General features: G+C 42.7%; 1 protein-coding gene across 1 annotated transcript in view; it reads left to right on the forward strand.

Moving 5' to 3' along the window:
- The first annotated feature begins 13,118 nt into the window (after nucleotides 1-13,118).
- Nucleotides 13,119-15,944, forward strand: part of HCRTR2 (hypocretin receptor 2) — a 34,818-nt gene continuing 31,992 nt past the window's right edge. The window contains exon 1 of the mRNA XM_037392591.1: nucleotides 13,119-13,606. Within this exon, the coding sequence (XP_037248488.1) occupies nucleotides 13,378-13,606 (229 nt within the window). The 5' untranslated portion in view covers nucleotides 13,119-13,377. The remainder of the gene's footprint in view (nucleotides 13,607-15,944) is intronic.

The raw sequence follows: 15,944 nt of genomic DNA on the forward strand, positions 1-15,944 counted from the left end.
AGAAGATGTCAGGGTGGTTGAATTCCACCATGAGAACCAGGGCCTGTGATCGTGAATCTACCTCCAAGTGTCTGTAGGTCTCATTGACTTCCTCTTTCTGATTGGGTGGCCTGTAGTAAACACCCACAACAGTGTCACCGACGTTGGCCTGCCCCTTACTCTCTACTCATAAGGTCTCAAATCCTTCTGCATCCACCCCTAGGGACAGCTCAATACATTCCAGTTGCTCCCTCACAGAAAGAGCAACTCCACCACCTCTACTTGTTCATCTGCCTTTCTTAAAAAGTACATACCTGTCCATGATAGCATTCCAGTCATGTGAGCTATCCCACCATGTCTCTGTAACTGCAATGAGATCACGGCCCTGTGACCACACACAGATATCCAGTTATTCTTGTTTACTCCCCATGTTGTGTGTCAGGGAGTACAGGCATTTCAGAGAGGTAATCAAGCACGTAGGTTTCCCAGGACAGGTACAAGAGGACCCACCATAGCCACGCACACCCTTGAGGTGGCTGGCCTGGTTCTAACCTCTGGAGGTAGCTAAGGAACATATATTGCTGTTCTGGCTGTCCTGGCTTATTCCCCTGTTGAATGTCATGGCATGACCGTTGCCACTTTGGACCCCTCCCCCCGAGTCCTTCAGTTTAAAGCCCACCTGACCAAGCTGGCCAGCCTGCTGCCAAAGATTCCCTTGCCTCTTCTAGAAAGGCTACAGTGAAAGAATGCCCCATTGTTGCATCCATCTTGGATGAATGCAACAAGGATGATCCAGGGACTAACAGGCCAGCAACCCTCCTCTCATGACACCCATTGACATGGCATGGCTCATGTCAGCACAGATAAACTCTTTTCTTGGAAAATGGGTGGTGTCCTGAAAACTGTGTTGGAAATGGTTCCTGCCCTATTTTAACCTCCAAACCATACCCAGGCAGTGCTTAGGCTTTGTTTGTATAGATACAGCCAGCAGCAGCAGAGATATAATCAAGGAGGACCAAAGCTGAATGCAGAGTAGTGTTGATGTAGCTAGCCTGCGACACATTAACTTAGGACTGCAGAACAGTCTCTGGCTCTGGTTAACTAAAATTAGAGGTGTATTCATTACTTCACTTACCTGTTAAACACGAGCGTAGGCACTCTGGGGGCCAGCACATAGACAAGCAGGCTCTAAATTATTTGCTCCTGTGAAGTCAAGTTTCTCTCTAAGCAGCAGAACTTTTCTGAAACTGGTCAAAGACTGTTTAATAGAACACAAGGAGTAGAGGTGAGCAACTGGAAGGGTGGCTATGCATTGGTCTGTGGTGCAACCCTATATGTGTGATATATGTTCAGAAGCCTGTTTAGACAGCAATCTATTCTAAAAAAAATATTATTTCAGTGAAGTACTGCAGTTTTGAGTACTTTGTTAATCTTTAAGAACTCATATTTGATTTGTTTAAATATTTGTTTTATTTATTATTGCTTAATAAATGTTTGTCTTACAATAGAAATACAAACAGAAGTCCACAGAGACAATTTTAAGTTTCCAAAATTAATATAAATTCTGATACAAAGTGAAACTTCCTCAGCACTCAGGTGCGGTACTGTTGCTTAAACGTGAATAACAGCTTCCTTTCTTTAAAAAAAAATAAAAATAAAAAGCACATGCCTATGAATGAATGTCCAGCAAAATATTATTCACAGAGCACGTCTAAAATTTAGGTTCATAACTGGTCACTAGGAGAGTCATAGAATAATAATTTAGTATATAATGACAGAAGATGCTACAGCTTATAGAAAGCAAAGAAGCTGTTTCTTTGGCATGGGGAATGGCAATATTTGAAGAAAACAAATAATCAACAAACCATTTATGTAGGGAATGCACATCTTCCACTAAAGGCTGAAAGAAAAAGTATTGAAAGTCACAAGATACTACAGTATAATATTACAGCAATACAGTACAACACAAGCCAGGGTATTGCCAACATTACATTGTAATGCTGCTTGCAATGGTATTAATAGCAAAAGGAGGCATTTGGCTGCACAGAGTGGAAAAATATGATCTGACTAACCATCTTTAGTAAAGTAAGGGAATACTTTTTGGATAATGAATTAAATACAAGTTTTCTAGGAAACAGATTGATGCACAGAGGGCAGTGTCAGCCCCCTTCTCTGAAGCATTGCTTGCCATCCAGTGTGCTCTGAACCTACAATATTAAGCTCTGTTAATGGGTCTGGGAATAAGAAACCTGTTTCCATGCAAATGTCTTGAATTACTGAAGAGTCATTTAGGACAATTTCCAGGTTATTTATGCTAGCCTCTCACATTCTCTGTAGAAGGAGAACTGAGTAAGGCCCAAGTACAGACTTTAAGAATGTATGTGTTTCTAAAAATCTGTGAGATTATCTTCCCTACATACACCGCACAGGCACAGTTTTTGGGAGTTTGATCTGTTTATCTGAATTGGAATTTCGATGTCCTGAGGTGTACATTTATGCAGCTTTTGCACTGATGCTATGTGATGATGATGAAGATTAAACTTGTTTTCTTAATTATCCACAGAGAAGGTTACAATGTTATATTAAAAAAGGAATATACTCTTCTTAAATTATTTCCTTTAATTTTTTTTATTATTATTTGCAACTGATAGTGTAACTTGGAAAACATTCAGCTCAACTGTAATCATCCACCTTTGCTGTTATTTTGTGATAACAGTAGATGTATAGTTTATCTGGGGACAACTTGTTTAGTTACAGTAAGCTGGATTTATGGAGAAAAGAAATTCAGCTGTTTTTAAGGTGCAAATTATTACATTTATTGAACAGATTTCATAGTGTGTTAACCTATGAGTAACAGGAGAGCAGGTAGTTTAATTTTCCATGGGAAACTGAAATCTCACCTAATTTCTAACATAGGAAAGCTAAGACAAACCTTTCGTTATAATTAACAGTGACAAGCATGGATGTTCTTGTTCTTTATATGAATTAAGAGAAAGGTAGCTAGATTTTTTACCTTAATGAGTTCTACAGCCTATTTTTACTTTGTTGGAAGAAGAGCTGTTGGATGTGTTCTGTATTTCCCACTAGTAATTTCATTTAGTGATTCCTTCTTGTGCTATGAATTCAGAGAGAAGAGAAATATGTAGTTTGTTTTCCTCTTGCTGTTCACTTTTTGGCACACTTTTACTGATATCCTTTCTGATTTTTTTCCTGTGGTAAAACATGCCCATTTTTCAACTTCTTTTCAAAGACATTCTCATTGTCCTTATCATTCTCACCACCCTTTCACAAAGATCTTCAAAACCTGTAGTGTGGTCTTTGAATGATAGGTTGACTAGCACTTCCAACAGTATTACTGATGAGACAACACCACAGATACATTTAATGACACTATATTCTTGCATAATTCTCTAAACTATCCTTTATCCCTGCACATGCAAATTAATTAGAGACTTTCAGTGAACTTTTACAACAATGTAGCTAAGAATTTGGGATGTACTGGTAAGAGCTTTCAGTGAACTTTTACAACAATGTAGCTAAGAATTTGGGATGTACTGGTAAGAGCTCTTTATTCTGTGTAAATTCTCCATCTCATGGTCCAGCTTGCTCCTATTCTCTGGCAAGGAGAATGGAAAATGAAGAAGCAATTTATAAGTGCTAGAACAAAATGCATATATCTTTACACAGGCTATAAACCAACACTGTTTACATGTTTTCAGGTGTGAGAAGATATTATGAAGCCAGAATCATTTGTGGTTATTTTTAAATAATGAATGAATAAATGAATGATTAAGCCAATTTACTGAAAGGAGACAAAACAGCTAAAGGGTTGGACAGATTTTTCAGGTTCTGACACTCAGTTTGCACTTAGTGGACCTAGTCTGGGCTTCAGTCAGTGCATCAGTGCCAGGATTTATGCAACTGATACAAATTTAAGTGCTCAATTTACCATTCGTTGCTTCCTTCACTTATAGCACCTTGAATGTATGTTTTCACAGACATTCATGATAAGGAAGTTCTGTGAACTCAGTTTGTAAATGAGTAGCTAGAAGCTGGGGTTAAGTGGTGACAGTTTTCTTTAAGTGGTTGCAAGCAACTTACTATGATGTGTATAAACATATAGAATCCTCATGAAGTTCATGAAATATTCACTGCTTGCAGTGAAAACACTAAGAACTCAGCTGTGCTTCACAAGAAATGGCTTTTACACCTAGTGTTTTGAAATCCAGAACAAAAAGCCACTGAAGAAACAGTGAGGAACATCTAAGGAGGCTTAAGCATTTAAAGAGGCAGAAAACTTGGAAGGAAAAAAGTGAATAATGCTTTTTCAAATAATACTTTCCCAGGCTCCACTCATGCTTTATCATGAGATCTTTAGATGTTCAGTTCAACATTTTGGCTAATTGTGATCCAGCTGAACTTAAACTGAGACAAGACTGCCTATAAGCTGTTCTATAACAGTAAACTAAAAATGTGCAGCCAATAAAATTACATTTTAGAAGAGGAAAGAATGAAAAGTATCACAGAGTTAAAGTTTATAACCTGACAACCTGAAAAAAAAATGGATTATATATCTTCACAAATCACTGGAAGAATTGCACAGGCTCAGACATCCCCCCAAAGGTGTTACTGAAAGAATCTTACGGTTGCAGGTGTGCTACGGTCTCCAGGTTCATAGTCATTGCTCCATGCATATGAAGCACTGCCTCACACTTTCAACTTCATGGAAGAATAAGTGTTTGTCTTGTTCAGTGCTGGTGCCCCAAAGCGTAACAGTAATTAGTGAGACATTCTAATAATTTGTTTACACATGTGACTGACAGCTTGCAGCTTGCTTATAAACACAGGAACAAGCAAGGAAGGTTTCTGTGCTAATGTGTTTCTAGTCCATTGGTCCAAATTAGCAGTCATGTCTTCATTGACACATGTCTGAGCCTGTTCGGGGTCCTGCCAACCCCAGCGTTGTGCTGCATAATAGGTGGGGACATTTGCATATGTGTGTTTCTAGGTCTGATCCTTCCACAATTGCCTTTACTGGTAGCAGGGACAGACCTTAAATGACTTCTTCCTCCACCTCTCCACAGATACTAGGCTTATCCTGCAAAGGATAAAGATGTGCATACACATCTTTATTTTAAATCATAGATACAAAAAGATTTTATTAGTAGACAAATAAAATTATTTCATGCTCAAAAGCTGTCAAGTGGCAAAGGGAAGAAGAAGATCTATCCTTAATCCTGAGGACTGGTATTCTCAGGCATGACAACTGAAGCTAGGTTTGACTCATAAAAAGCAAGATGACTTAACTGAGATACAAAAGTATAGGTTTAATTCACTAAAAGACTAATCTAATTGGCTAATTTCTGCAGTACACAGGATTGATCTGTATCTAGGCTTTTTAACATTTCCTTTCCATTTTGGCATTTAAAAAAAAATATTTTATTATCTTTTTCTCTTTTTTCAAGTGGAGTTATTGGTTTACAGTGTTTAACAGAGTGAAGATCTGAGCCAGGCACTGTCTAATCGGACATTGGATAATGAATAGTATGGACAATATTCTTTAATGCAGAGCCAGGCAAGGTAAGGCTTTTGAAATATGCAACTGAGGTGAACACAGAATGCAATATTCAATACTCAGACAGCTGGAGAAGACCACTAAAGGTTCTAGACTTAGCGATTCTGTAGCAGAGAAAAATTATCTTATTTATTTTGTTTTGGACCAGCATCATCTTACAGCCTGGACAATCAAGGTCTTCACTGGTTTGCTAGCAATCTCCTTAGTAAATACACATTTTGCAGATGCAGTAGCAAACTGAAAAATAAAAATGAATCAGTGCAGTCGATGCTGGCACAATTATGCACTTTCACCTCATAGACTGAAAGGTTAGAAACCTGTCCAAGAGGGGTCAGATCAAAATGTATAAGAAATTCTTTGTTTTCTTCAGAAATTGTATGCCATTATATCTTCACCTTCTGATGCAGAAAGCATGGGTTTTCTATCACAAGAAGACTTAGAACAATTAAGGGAATTACTACAAAATTCTGCACGTTACAGTGTGAAGTAGTGTACAGCCATTTAAAAACTCATGTTGATTGAATGATGCAGAAAAACATGAATGCAGGAGTTCATTAAAAACAGAAGGAAAGTAAGATCTTCCCTGTTACCTAACTGAAACACTTTATAGAGCTAGAAAAAAAAAGAAAGTATGGAATAAAGTATCAAGGCAGCATTGGAGTCTTTAAATGCCACATGAAAATATGAGTGCATAAACAGAACGTGAAATCACACCTTAATAAACAAGACAGCAAAGAGTGGACAAAGACATGGATACAAACTATTTTGATGCTTTGTGAACTATTCTCATGACAAAACACTTCTGCCTCATTTTCCAATGACTTGACATAGAAATGGAAACCTCAAGAGTCATATTATAGAAGAGTAGGAACAGATGATATAAAATCTTTGAGTAAAGATGAACTGAGGAATGTTCTGAGTACCATACACAGGGCTAGAGGGAGTTCAAAGTGTCAATATGTGTCTGAGAAGTGGCATTAAGAAGAGCAGAGCCAGTTAATTAGGAACAGGGGAAACTTTAAGAAAAAATGGAACTGATACAAGGGAGGTAGTCTATCCAAGAAAAATTATATCTACTGATGAAAGTTAAAACAAAAATTGCTATGAGGAAGTTTTTAAACTAATGATCTGAAAGCCAACGTGCTGAAAAGTACACCATTTGAGATGATTCATGTGGTAGTGAAGTTACAGAACACTATACTCAAAGTATAGTATATTGGGCAAACCAAATAAAATTCAAATAAGTGACAGCAAAAAAGATTGAATGAATAAGGTCTCATTTAAACAGGTCACCAAAAATGCACACCAAAACAAGATCATATGTATGAATACTTCTATGCAAAGGCTTGAAACCTGAAACAGAAGACAGATAACCTGGAATGCTAGTTTTAAGTGAGGATGTCAGCTGGCAGGCTTTCAAAAAGAAGGAAGATACGGAGTAGGATGTAGAAGTTATGCCTACATTATAGTGGACACTAGAACAGGCTCTAGCTCTCTTTCAGAAAGAGAGTTTTCCCTGGAAGAATTCAGGGGCTTGCAAAAGCTGGGTATTGCTCTAGCAGCCAGCACATGACGATGAGAAAGGAAGGAAAAGTGTTACAAGCAGACACATAATCCAGGTCATGCCTAGCTCTTCTCATACCAAGTAGTTCCTAAGTACAAATGATACAGGAATGAGTATACTGGTATCTGCCATTTTGAGAAAACAGTCCCAAGAGTTTTCCAAGACCAAGTGATACTCACAACAAGTACTAAAGGAGTTCAAACACTAAACTGTTAGCCTAATAACTAAAATATGTAACCTCCAGTTGAAAACAATGCAGGAGAAATGAAAGGTGTGAAATACGTAGTCTTAATTTTATAGGGTCTACAGAGGGTTTTGAAACACTGGACTGGTAAGTGCATTTTGTATACTTTGCAATTTGATGTAGTAGAGGTCGTAGACATATGAATACACATAACAGAAAAGAATCATCATGTTTTTTGAACAAGGAAGGTACATATCGCATATCTATTACATTTCCCTCAAATTTTATGAAGTATACTTGTGTTTTGAAAATGTTTTCTACTGTCAGGGTCTTTGAAATACTCATTGTGAGTATTTGTCATCTGGTAGGTCCTTTTGGGGTTAACAACAGGTTCAAGGGGACAAGAAAAAGAGTGGAAATAATTATTTATGAAAATGGAAAAAGTTGCTAGCAGAAATCTATCACTAGAACCAGAGAACTACACTGGACTTGTGTTAGTCACCATATTTATGGATGATTTAGGAAAGCCCATGAATATAGAAGGTAAGAAAGTTTTCTGATGATGCTGAGTAACAAAAATAAAATGATTGCTGAAATGGAGATCCTTTCAAGAAGGACTTGACTGAGGGGAAGAGCTTCACAAGTGATATGGGAAAAGTGGAAATGGAAATACTCTATTTTTCACAGTATATGAGCAACAAACCAAACAAAATTGTCCAGCAACAGTTTTAAAGGTAGCAAAGGAGTAACACTGTAACAAATGGTGGAAATTATTGCTTCTAGTTACAGTGGAAGCAAGTTCAGGTGGGTTCAGAAAACAATTAAGCAAAATTGTTGGGGAAAATATTTAAAGACCTATTTACTAAGCAGACATAACATTCTGCCTCAGGAAGCTGCTAACTTGCAGATTGCTTAAAGATGGAAAGTTGAAGTTGTAATGATGGAAAATATCATTGCAAACTTGCCTTACCCTTATTTTCTCCTTTACATATCTATTCCTGGGCGCTGTTAGAGATGTAACACTGATTAGAGGGATCTTTGACCTCATGAAATATGACTTGTTTTTCTGAGGAATTAGAGAACGAAGTAAGAACCAGTCTGATGAAAGCAATGGGACAATACAGTACTTTTGGTCTGATCTTACGTCAGTAGGTCAGTGAACGGGAATACAGAAAATACAGGCCATAGCCTGTAATGCACATTGGTGTCATTTAACTTTCATAATACTGAAAGTGATATGTCACTTAAAACCATCTTTGTCACAGTTTTGCTTCCCATTCTGAAGCTGTCTTGTCTACTTGTACGAAGATACGAATGTACATTCTGCAGAATAGAGATTGATCCTTGCTGCATGCTGTAAAGGGTAGATCCAAAGCTCTAATTGCCATGAAAACCTTTACTATAAATACAATTTTTTGGCTAAATTAATTTGAAAGGCTTTTATTTCCTTTAAAAGAACCAAAATCTTTATTTAAAAAAAAACTTTGTGCCTCTTCCTTCTGATTCCTCAAAATACCTGATATGAAAGCATCCATCTTGCTTCAGATCGCACCAAAGATCCTATGCTGTTTCCAAATGGGTCAGGAGCAGATGCTAGGGAAATTAATTTGAATAGTTTATATTTGGAGTTACATCTTCTCTGGCTTCAGAGCTCTTGAGTGCAATATTGCATCCAAACTGCTTCATTTAAGAGCTTTGATGGACTTGTAATAAATTTGACTTGGCTTCCACAAGTTCCACTATTCACATAAACATGAAGTTAAGAAGAGCTTTTTCTTTTCTACTTATTTAAACTTGCTGAAATTGTCATTGGTTGTGCCTTGTCTTATAGAGAAAGAATAAACGGACACCCTTTTTTCAGCTTCTAGACCTCTTTGGGAAAGGTAGTTTGTAATTTGAAAATTTATTAGTTAATATATTAGTAAATAATTATGCACTGATTTTTATGGCTGTATAGATTTCCGAAACCTGGCTTTTTCTATCAGTCTTCCTCTCTTGCTCTTAGCTTGTCTTCGCTTGCTCATTTACCATATTCCCTTCTTCACTATTTAGTTGAAGACAGTCCATCTGCTGCTCAGGAACTGCTTGGTGCTGCTGCTGGGGAAGCAGCACTTCCACCCTGAAATACCATTATAGGAGGAAAGATACCAGTAAGGCTTCACAGACAAAATCTGGAACATGACTGACCAGGATTACTCAAGTAACTAAGCAGTAAGGCTGGTGGTTTTCTGTTGAACTGTCATGTAGTGTATTCCATAAAAGAGAGGGAGGGGACAGAGGAAAGCTGTTAAATGAGAAGAGTGAAATGAAGATAGGGAGGAAGGACATATACAATCCATCTCTACTACCAATACGGCAGTCTATTTCTCCAGCAGCCGTGCTTATGTGGTTTGCTTCCCAAGAATGAAAGCACCTGTTCAGCAAAGGCTGAGCAGAAACCCTCTGGCTCAGCTGCCTCTTAACCCAGGTTTGCAAAAACTTTAAAATTCATTCTGCTTTGATAAAAGGCTCCTAATTTAATATGCTATTAGACTAGTATGGAACTAATCCTCTGAATCAAATAGATTTTAAAATGAAAGGGCTAGTCTCTAAGATATGAAAAAACGCTGCCTATCTGTGCAATAAATAAAAATGTAAGCCTGCAACAGAACTATTATTATTATGGAGGGGGGAAACGTGTTTGACAAAGCAATACACTTGAAAGCTGAAGTAGGGTTGGTTTGCTCTCTATGAATTTCAGGTCCTGTGAGCTACCAGATGCAATAAAGCATAAAATTGTGTTTGATTTATATTCACATGGTCTAATATCATATAATAAGTGGCACTGAAAGCCACAAGGCATATCTTCTAGGGCTGACAATTTCATTTCAGTATCTTTGTATTAGTGAAGGAAAGTTACGGATTAGAAGAGATATCAATGTATGCGAACCTTTTAGCTAAATGAAGTATCAGATAGTGCTCTCCTGAGATGAGAAAGTTAATAGATATAACCTTGGATTTATGCTTGTTTTAAGTTCTAGGTAGCTGGTGTATTCCTTGTTTGCAGGAGTTTATAAAACCACATGTTAAACAGGTTTTGAACTAAAAAAAGTCAACAAAATATGAATTGCATACTTCTGAGCATTTACTGTTCACTTGCATATGAAAGGAACAGATTTAAACTGTTGCACTAGTCTTGATGCAAATAGTATAATTAAAAGAGAAATCAGCACTAAAATTCATCAGGTGAATGTATTTTGCTAACGCACTTTCACAAATTAGAAAGCCAGAGGGGACTACCATAATCATCTAGTCTGACCTCTTGTATACTACAGGTCATGCAACTTTTCTGAATTAATTCCTGTTTCAGTTAGCACTAATCTTTTAAAAAGGCATTTGATCTTGATTTTAAAATGTACAGCTAAAATGGCTCAATTTGGAAAGCATTTCCTCAGTAGCAGAGTTTTGTACATGGTAAATATTTTCACTTTGTCATTTTCCACCTCATACTTTTATATACCTTAATCTGTTTTCACATGTATACTTATTTAAACCATCAAGGATCACATGAATCTTTCTGGCTACAGATCTGTGATGAGACTGTGTGTTTAGGTTATTACTCCTGATCTTTGGATCACCTGTCAGCTTCTTCAAGGTCATTGAATGATAAGTGTAACAGAACCAATGGTAGAAATCACAGGCGCAGTGATGATTCTTTGTCTGCCATTTCATCCTGAGATGTGTTAGTTAGCCCGTTTTTAAGCTTTATAATGTGTGCCATAATGACTTTTTACTATCCTGCCTTCCTAATCAGAATGTGCTGTATCAATCAAAGCAAATGTCTTACAGTACTCTAGGAATACCAAATGTATGCAGTTTATTGATCTGCATAATCAGTTATTTGTCTTTATCAATCAAACTTGTAATCTTGTTGAAAAAATAATGAGCCCTAAGTTGTATTTTTTAATAAAACCATGTTGTTTCTTGGTATTTACAAGGGCATGTAGTGATAGGACAAGTGGTAATAGCTTTAAACTGAAAACAGGTAGATTTAGATTAGCTATAAGGAAGAAATTCTTCCCTGTGACAGTGGTGAGACAGTAAATAAGGTTTCCCAGAGAAGTTGTGGATGCCCCATCCCCGCAAGGGTTCAAGGCCAGGTTGGATGGAGCTTTGAATCAACCTGGTCTGGTGGAAAGTGTCCCTGCCCATGGCAGAGGGGTTGGAACTAGATCTTTAAGGTTGCTTCCAACCCAAACCATTCTGATTCTATGATTTATATCTTTTTAATTAAATTCCTTACTATTAGTGAGGGAGGAAGGAAAAAGCACTATGTAAAAAAGACATTACCTGCTTCAGACTTTATGCTACTTGGAAGTTAATATTGGAATTATAGACCAGCATTTGAACATATGAAACAAACTGGAGCATGAGTGGTATTGTCTGTTATGGATCACCAAATGGTCATGCTCCAAATATTTTCACCACTAGCAAAGACCATGACAAACTCCTTAAATATGTCTCTCTTCGTGTGTACCAAGTAGCCCTGCATTCTCAGGGGAGTTTAAATCACTTCTCAAAACTCATACCTCAACTAATATAGCCTTAGATGTTTTCATTAGTTACATAGTGTCTAATCTTTATTTATGAAACTTGCAAAGTTTCTAATTTATTTAAGATAGGTGCTGATATCCAAGTGTATCTCACTCTAATGTATTTAGCCTGTGGAATAGGAAAGGGATTTTTTCTTTAATTTGCAAGGAACTAAAGCAAAGAGAGCATGTCTAGAGGAATAAGTGCAGGCATGCCAGGTGTGGGTATACTGTATTGGACTTTGAAGGCAGTAGAGAAGGGTGCACACCAATAACAAACAAATCAGGAACCTAAAGTACTGTTTAGAGTTAAGCACTACTACAGTTTTAATAAATATCTGCCTCTCTATAATACTTGTTGAAAGTAGAGTCCCACAGTAATAGTTACTCCATTCCTATGGAGGTGCAGACCTTGCACTGGAATGCTTAACTGAGTGAGGTGTGCCATTTCAGAATGGAAGTGGTGCTTATATCAGACTCGATAAATTATTCAGCTAGGAAATGAACAGATAACCTGAATAAGGGGTGGGGTTTTTTTCAGTCAGGGCAGGACAAGTCCAGACTCACCCCTTCTCTTTTGGGAGCTGTACACTGAACAAAGTATGACAATAATTCAAGAAGCAATGACCGGAAGCCAGGAATCCTATCACTGTTTAACAAGCACTTCTGGGCTCTCTTGAGTTGCTTTCTGCCAGCTCAGCTCGATTCAGAATAGCTAAGGGGCAGCTGCTGTGCTGAGATCCCAAACTGGACGTTTGAACCCACCTCACTGCAGGCAGTTTGCACCCTAGACTCAAGCTGACGATGAGCTTTTCACGATCTTCAAATCCGGTGAAATCCCATGCTTGCCTGTTCAGCGGTCTTAGGGGTTATTCCCTCTGTTTTAGCCCCATACCCAGCCCAGCTTTCAAAGGGGCACGGAAAGGAGACAGCCTCGTTAGCCTCTGTTTTTTCATGGCTCCTTCCACCCGGTGCTTCGTTCCACAGCAGCCTTCCGCTGCCTTTAATCTACAAATACCTTTAATATATGTGGTATCTAACGTAGAAAGGTCTAAAGAGAAGTGTCTGTGCGAGAGAGGGTGGGAAACTGAAGGGAACCGGATTCGGAAGAGGGGTGGGCTAGCTGGGAGCAGGACTGGGGGAGAAGCACGGGGCTGGAGATCGGGGCGGGGGGAGGGAGGGGGTATGGATCCGAAGCGGACGTGACTTTTCCAGCGAGGGCAGGTGCAGCCCGGCATCCGAGGCACGCAACCCACCCTGGCCAGCTTTTTTCCCGGCCGGCCAGGGGAAAAAGGCTGCTCAGGGCGGGTTGGGGACGACGCGGAGCCCCAGCCTGTTCCCGCATTGGCTCCCGTAAGTTCCCGCGTCATTTTTCTCCCCACACCCCGCTTTTCGCGCTGGCAGCCACAAGCCTCGATGGACGGGCGGGAGAAAGCTCGGATGCTCTGAGAGGGTCTGGCTGTTGGGTGGGTTTTTTTCCCAGCCCCCGGACCAACCACCAGCGATGTCCGGGATTCAACCCGAGGATGGTTCCCCTCCGTGCAGGAACTGGACGACCGGGACGGAGCTAAACGAAACGCGGGAGGCTCTTTTAACCCCTTCCTCCGACTACGACGACGAAGAGTTCCTGCGGTACCTCTGGAAGGAGTATTTGCATCCCAAGGAGTACGAATGGGCGCTGATCGCCGGCTACATCGTCGTCTTCATCGTGGCGCTCATCGGGAACGTCCTGGGTGAGTCGCGCCCCCCAAACTTCCCGTTCCCCCTTGCCGAGGTGGGGTTTGCACGGATGGCGGCTGCAAACGGGGGGTGGGTTTCGCTTCTCCCGCTGGAACGGTGGGTGTCCCTAGCCGCGGGGGACAGTTAATACCGCGCGGGGCGCGGGAGGGGCCGTTGGGTACCGCTCCCCCTGCGCTGGCGAGGGGCTGCGGCGGCGGGCGCTCGCCGCTGGGTCGGGCCGGCGGAGCGGGGCCGGCGGAGCGCACCGGCGGCGGCCGGCGGCGGGGGGCCGGGCTCTGCCGGCGGCTCCCGTCCCTGTCCGCCAGGCCGGGGTGCTGAACGCGCCCCGCCGGCGCCTCCGCCTCCCAGCCCGCCCGGGGGGCTGCTGCCCGCTCTCGCAGCCCCAGCCCGCCCGGTGGAGCCCGGCGCCGCGCTGGGAGCAGCAACCGCGCGGCCCTTCCCGAGGGACGGAGATGGGGGCGCGGGCGGGGCGCGGGGTAACGGACGCGGGACGGCGCCCTCCCCGCGCGGGGCACCGGCGGCCGCTCCCCGCAGCAGCCGGCGGCGCGGGGCAGGCGCGCGGTGCGCAGCTCGCGCCTCGGCGGCGTAACGGCCGCGCTGGCGAGGCGCGCGGGGCCGGGGCCGGGGCCGGGGCCGGGGCGGCGCCCTGCCGGCTCCCATTGAGGGAGCGAGGGGAGGCGGCGCCCGGGAGCCCGCCCCCGCCCCGCTCCCATTCATCCGTGAAAGAGGCGGCGGGCGGGGGTGGGGCTGCCTGGCGGGAGCGGCGGCGGGCGACCCTCGCGCGGCGAGGGGCCGAGGGCAGGGGCGGCGGTGTGCTGGAGCGGTTACTGCAGCAGGCGGGGGCGGTGTGCGGGAGCGACGAGCGGGGTCTGGCCGCCGGGAGCCCGCCCCGCCCCGGCCCGCCCTGCCTCTCTCCCTCCCGAGGGGAGCCGCTCCCCTTCGCCCCCCGCCGAGCGCGGCCCCGCGTCCCGGGGATCGCCTCCCCGCGGTGGGAGGAGGCGCCGGGGAGCGGAGCGCGGCGGCCCGGCCCGGCCCGGCCGCTGGCTGCGGGGTGGCCGCATACGCGTGTCCACGGGGACCGCGCCCGCGGCGGCCCCTGCTCCCTCCCTCGGCCGTGCCCTTCGCGTTCGCCGGCGGCCAGGTGAGCGGAGCAGGCGCTGGTCCTCGTCAGTTGTGCGTTTATGAATGAGCACGAAGGCGGTGTGACCGCCGGCAGCCGCTTGCGCCGTGAGAACCCCCTCGGCTGGAGCCACGGCCATTTGCATTCATTCCCATCAGTGGCGTTTTCATGAACGGCGCAGCGCGGCAGCGCGCCCGGCCCCGCCATACGGGTCTTTCATTCATGTTTTTCAGAAGCGCTTATGCGCGTCAGTGCTGTCATGTGCAAGCTCTCCAGCCTCCCCGAGGCAAGATGCAAATAAGACTGCAGCCAAAGGCAAAATTTTGCAAGGTTTTTTTTATTTTTTTTTTTCTTTCAACGGACTGGTGATACTATTTTTTTTATTTTTTTTTTTTTTTCTGGAATGGTGCGCTAACTGCCTGTAAACATCCAGTATGCATGTTGGCGAAACCAGTGAATTTTCAGCCAAAGAGATTATGTTAGAGCTATTCAGAAGCCTGAGCATGTTTGCTCGGTTGAGCAGCCAGGTTGACAGGCAGTGTAAAGATAATGGGAGCTCGGGCAAAGAGGCTGTACTTTAGGAAGAAAACTGTCCTTCGTTCTGATTTTGAGCGAAGACTGTTTTAGGAAAGCTACCTGTATTTGCCTCCACCCGTTCAATAAAAAAGCTGTCCTCTCGCTTTTAAAGATTCAAGGTCAAATCTTCAGCTATAGGAACTGTCACCCTGTTTACACTTTCCCCCCCCCCCTCCCCCCAGAAGCCAGGACGAGAAAAGCTTTCCCCTCTGTGCACTTGCAAATAGAGCTTGTATCAGTGCTGATGTGGAGCTGTTCCTCCCTGGCATTTGTGTACGTTATCTTTTTGCTTGGGATGGAAGCTGGCATTTTGCTGTCCACCCACCTTTCCTTTTATTGGGCTGCTTCTGCTCAAGCAGTTTGCTTTTTAAACTGTCTTTGTGCATTACAAGGACCTCACCCAGATCTGATGCTTCTGTGTAAGGGCAAATTGTTCGTGGGATCTGCCAGGTACAGGTGCTCGTTAGCTGAACACTGTCTCATCTTTATGCAGGAAAGCTCATACTGCACTGATGCAGGCTCACATGATTTTGAGGAGAGAAATGGATGTGGTCTAATGCTCTTTCCAAAGACATTTTTGTGAAACCTTGACTGCAAGTGAAAATCTGATACAGAACAGTGCACAGGTTGAAGTC

Source organism: Falco rusticolus, chromosome 6 (assembly GCF_015220075.1).
Source record: "Falco rusticolus isolate bFalRus1 chromosome 6, bFalRus1.pri, whole genome shotgun sequence".
In the NCBI taxonomy this organism is placed as follows: Eukaryota; Metazoa; Chordata; class Aves; order Falconiformes; family Falconidae; genus Falco; species Falco rusticolus.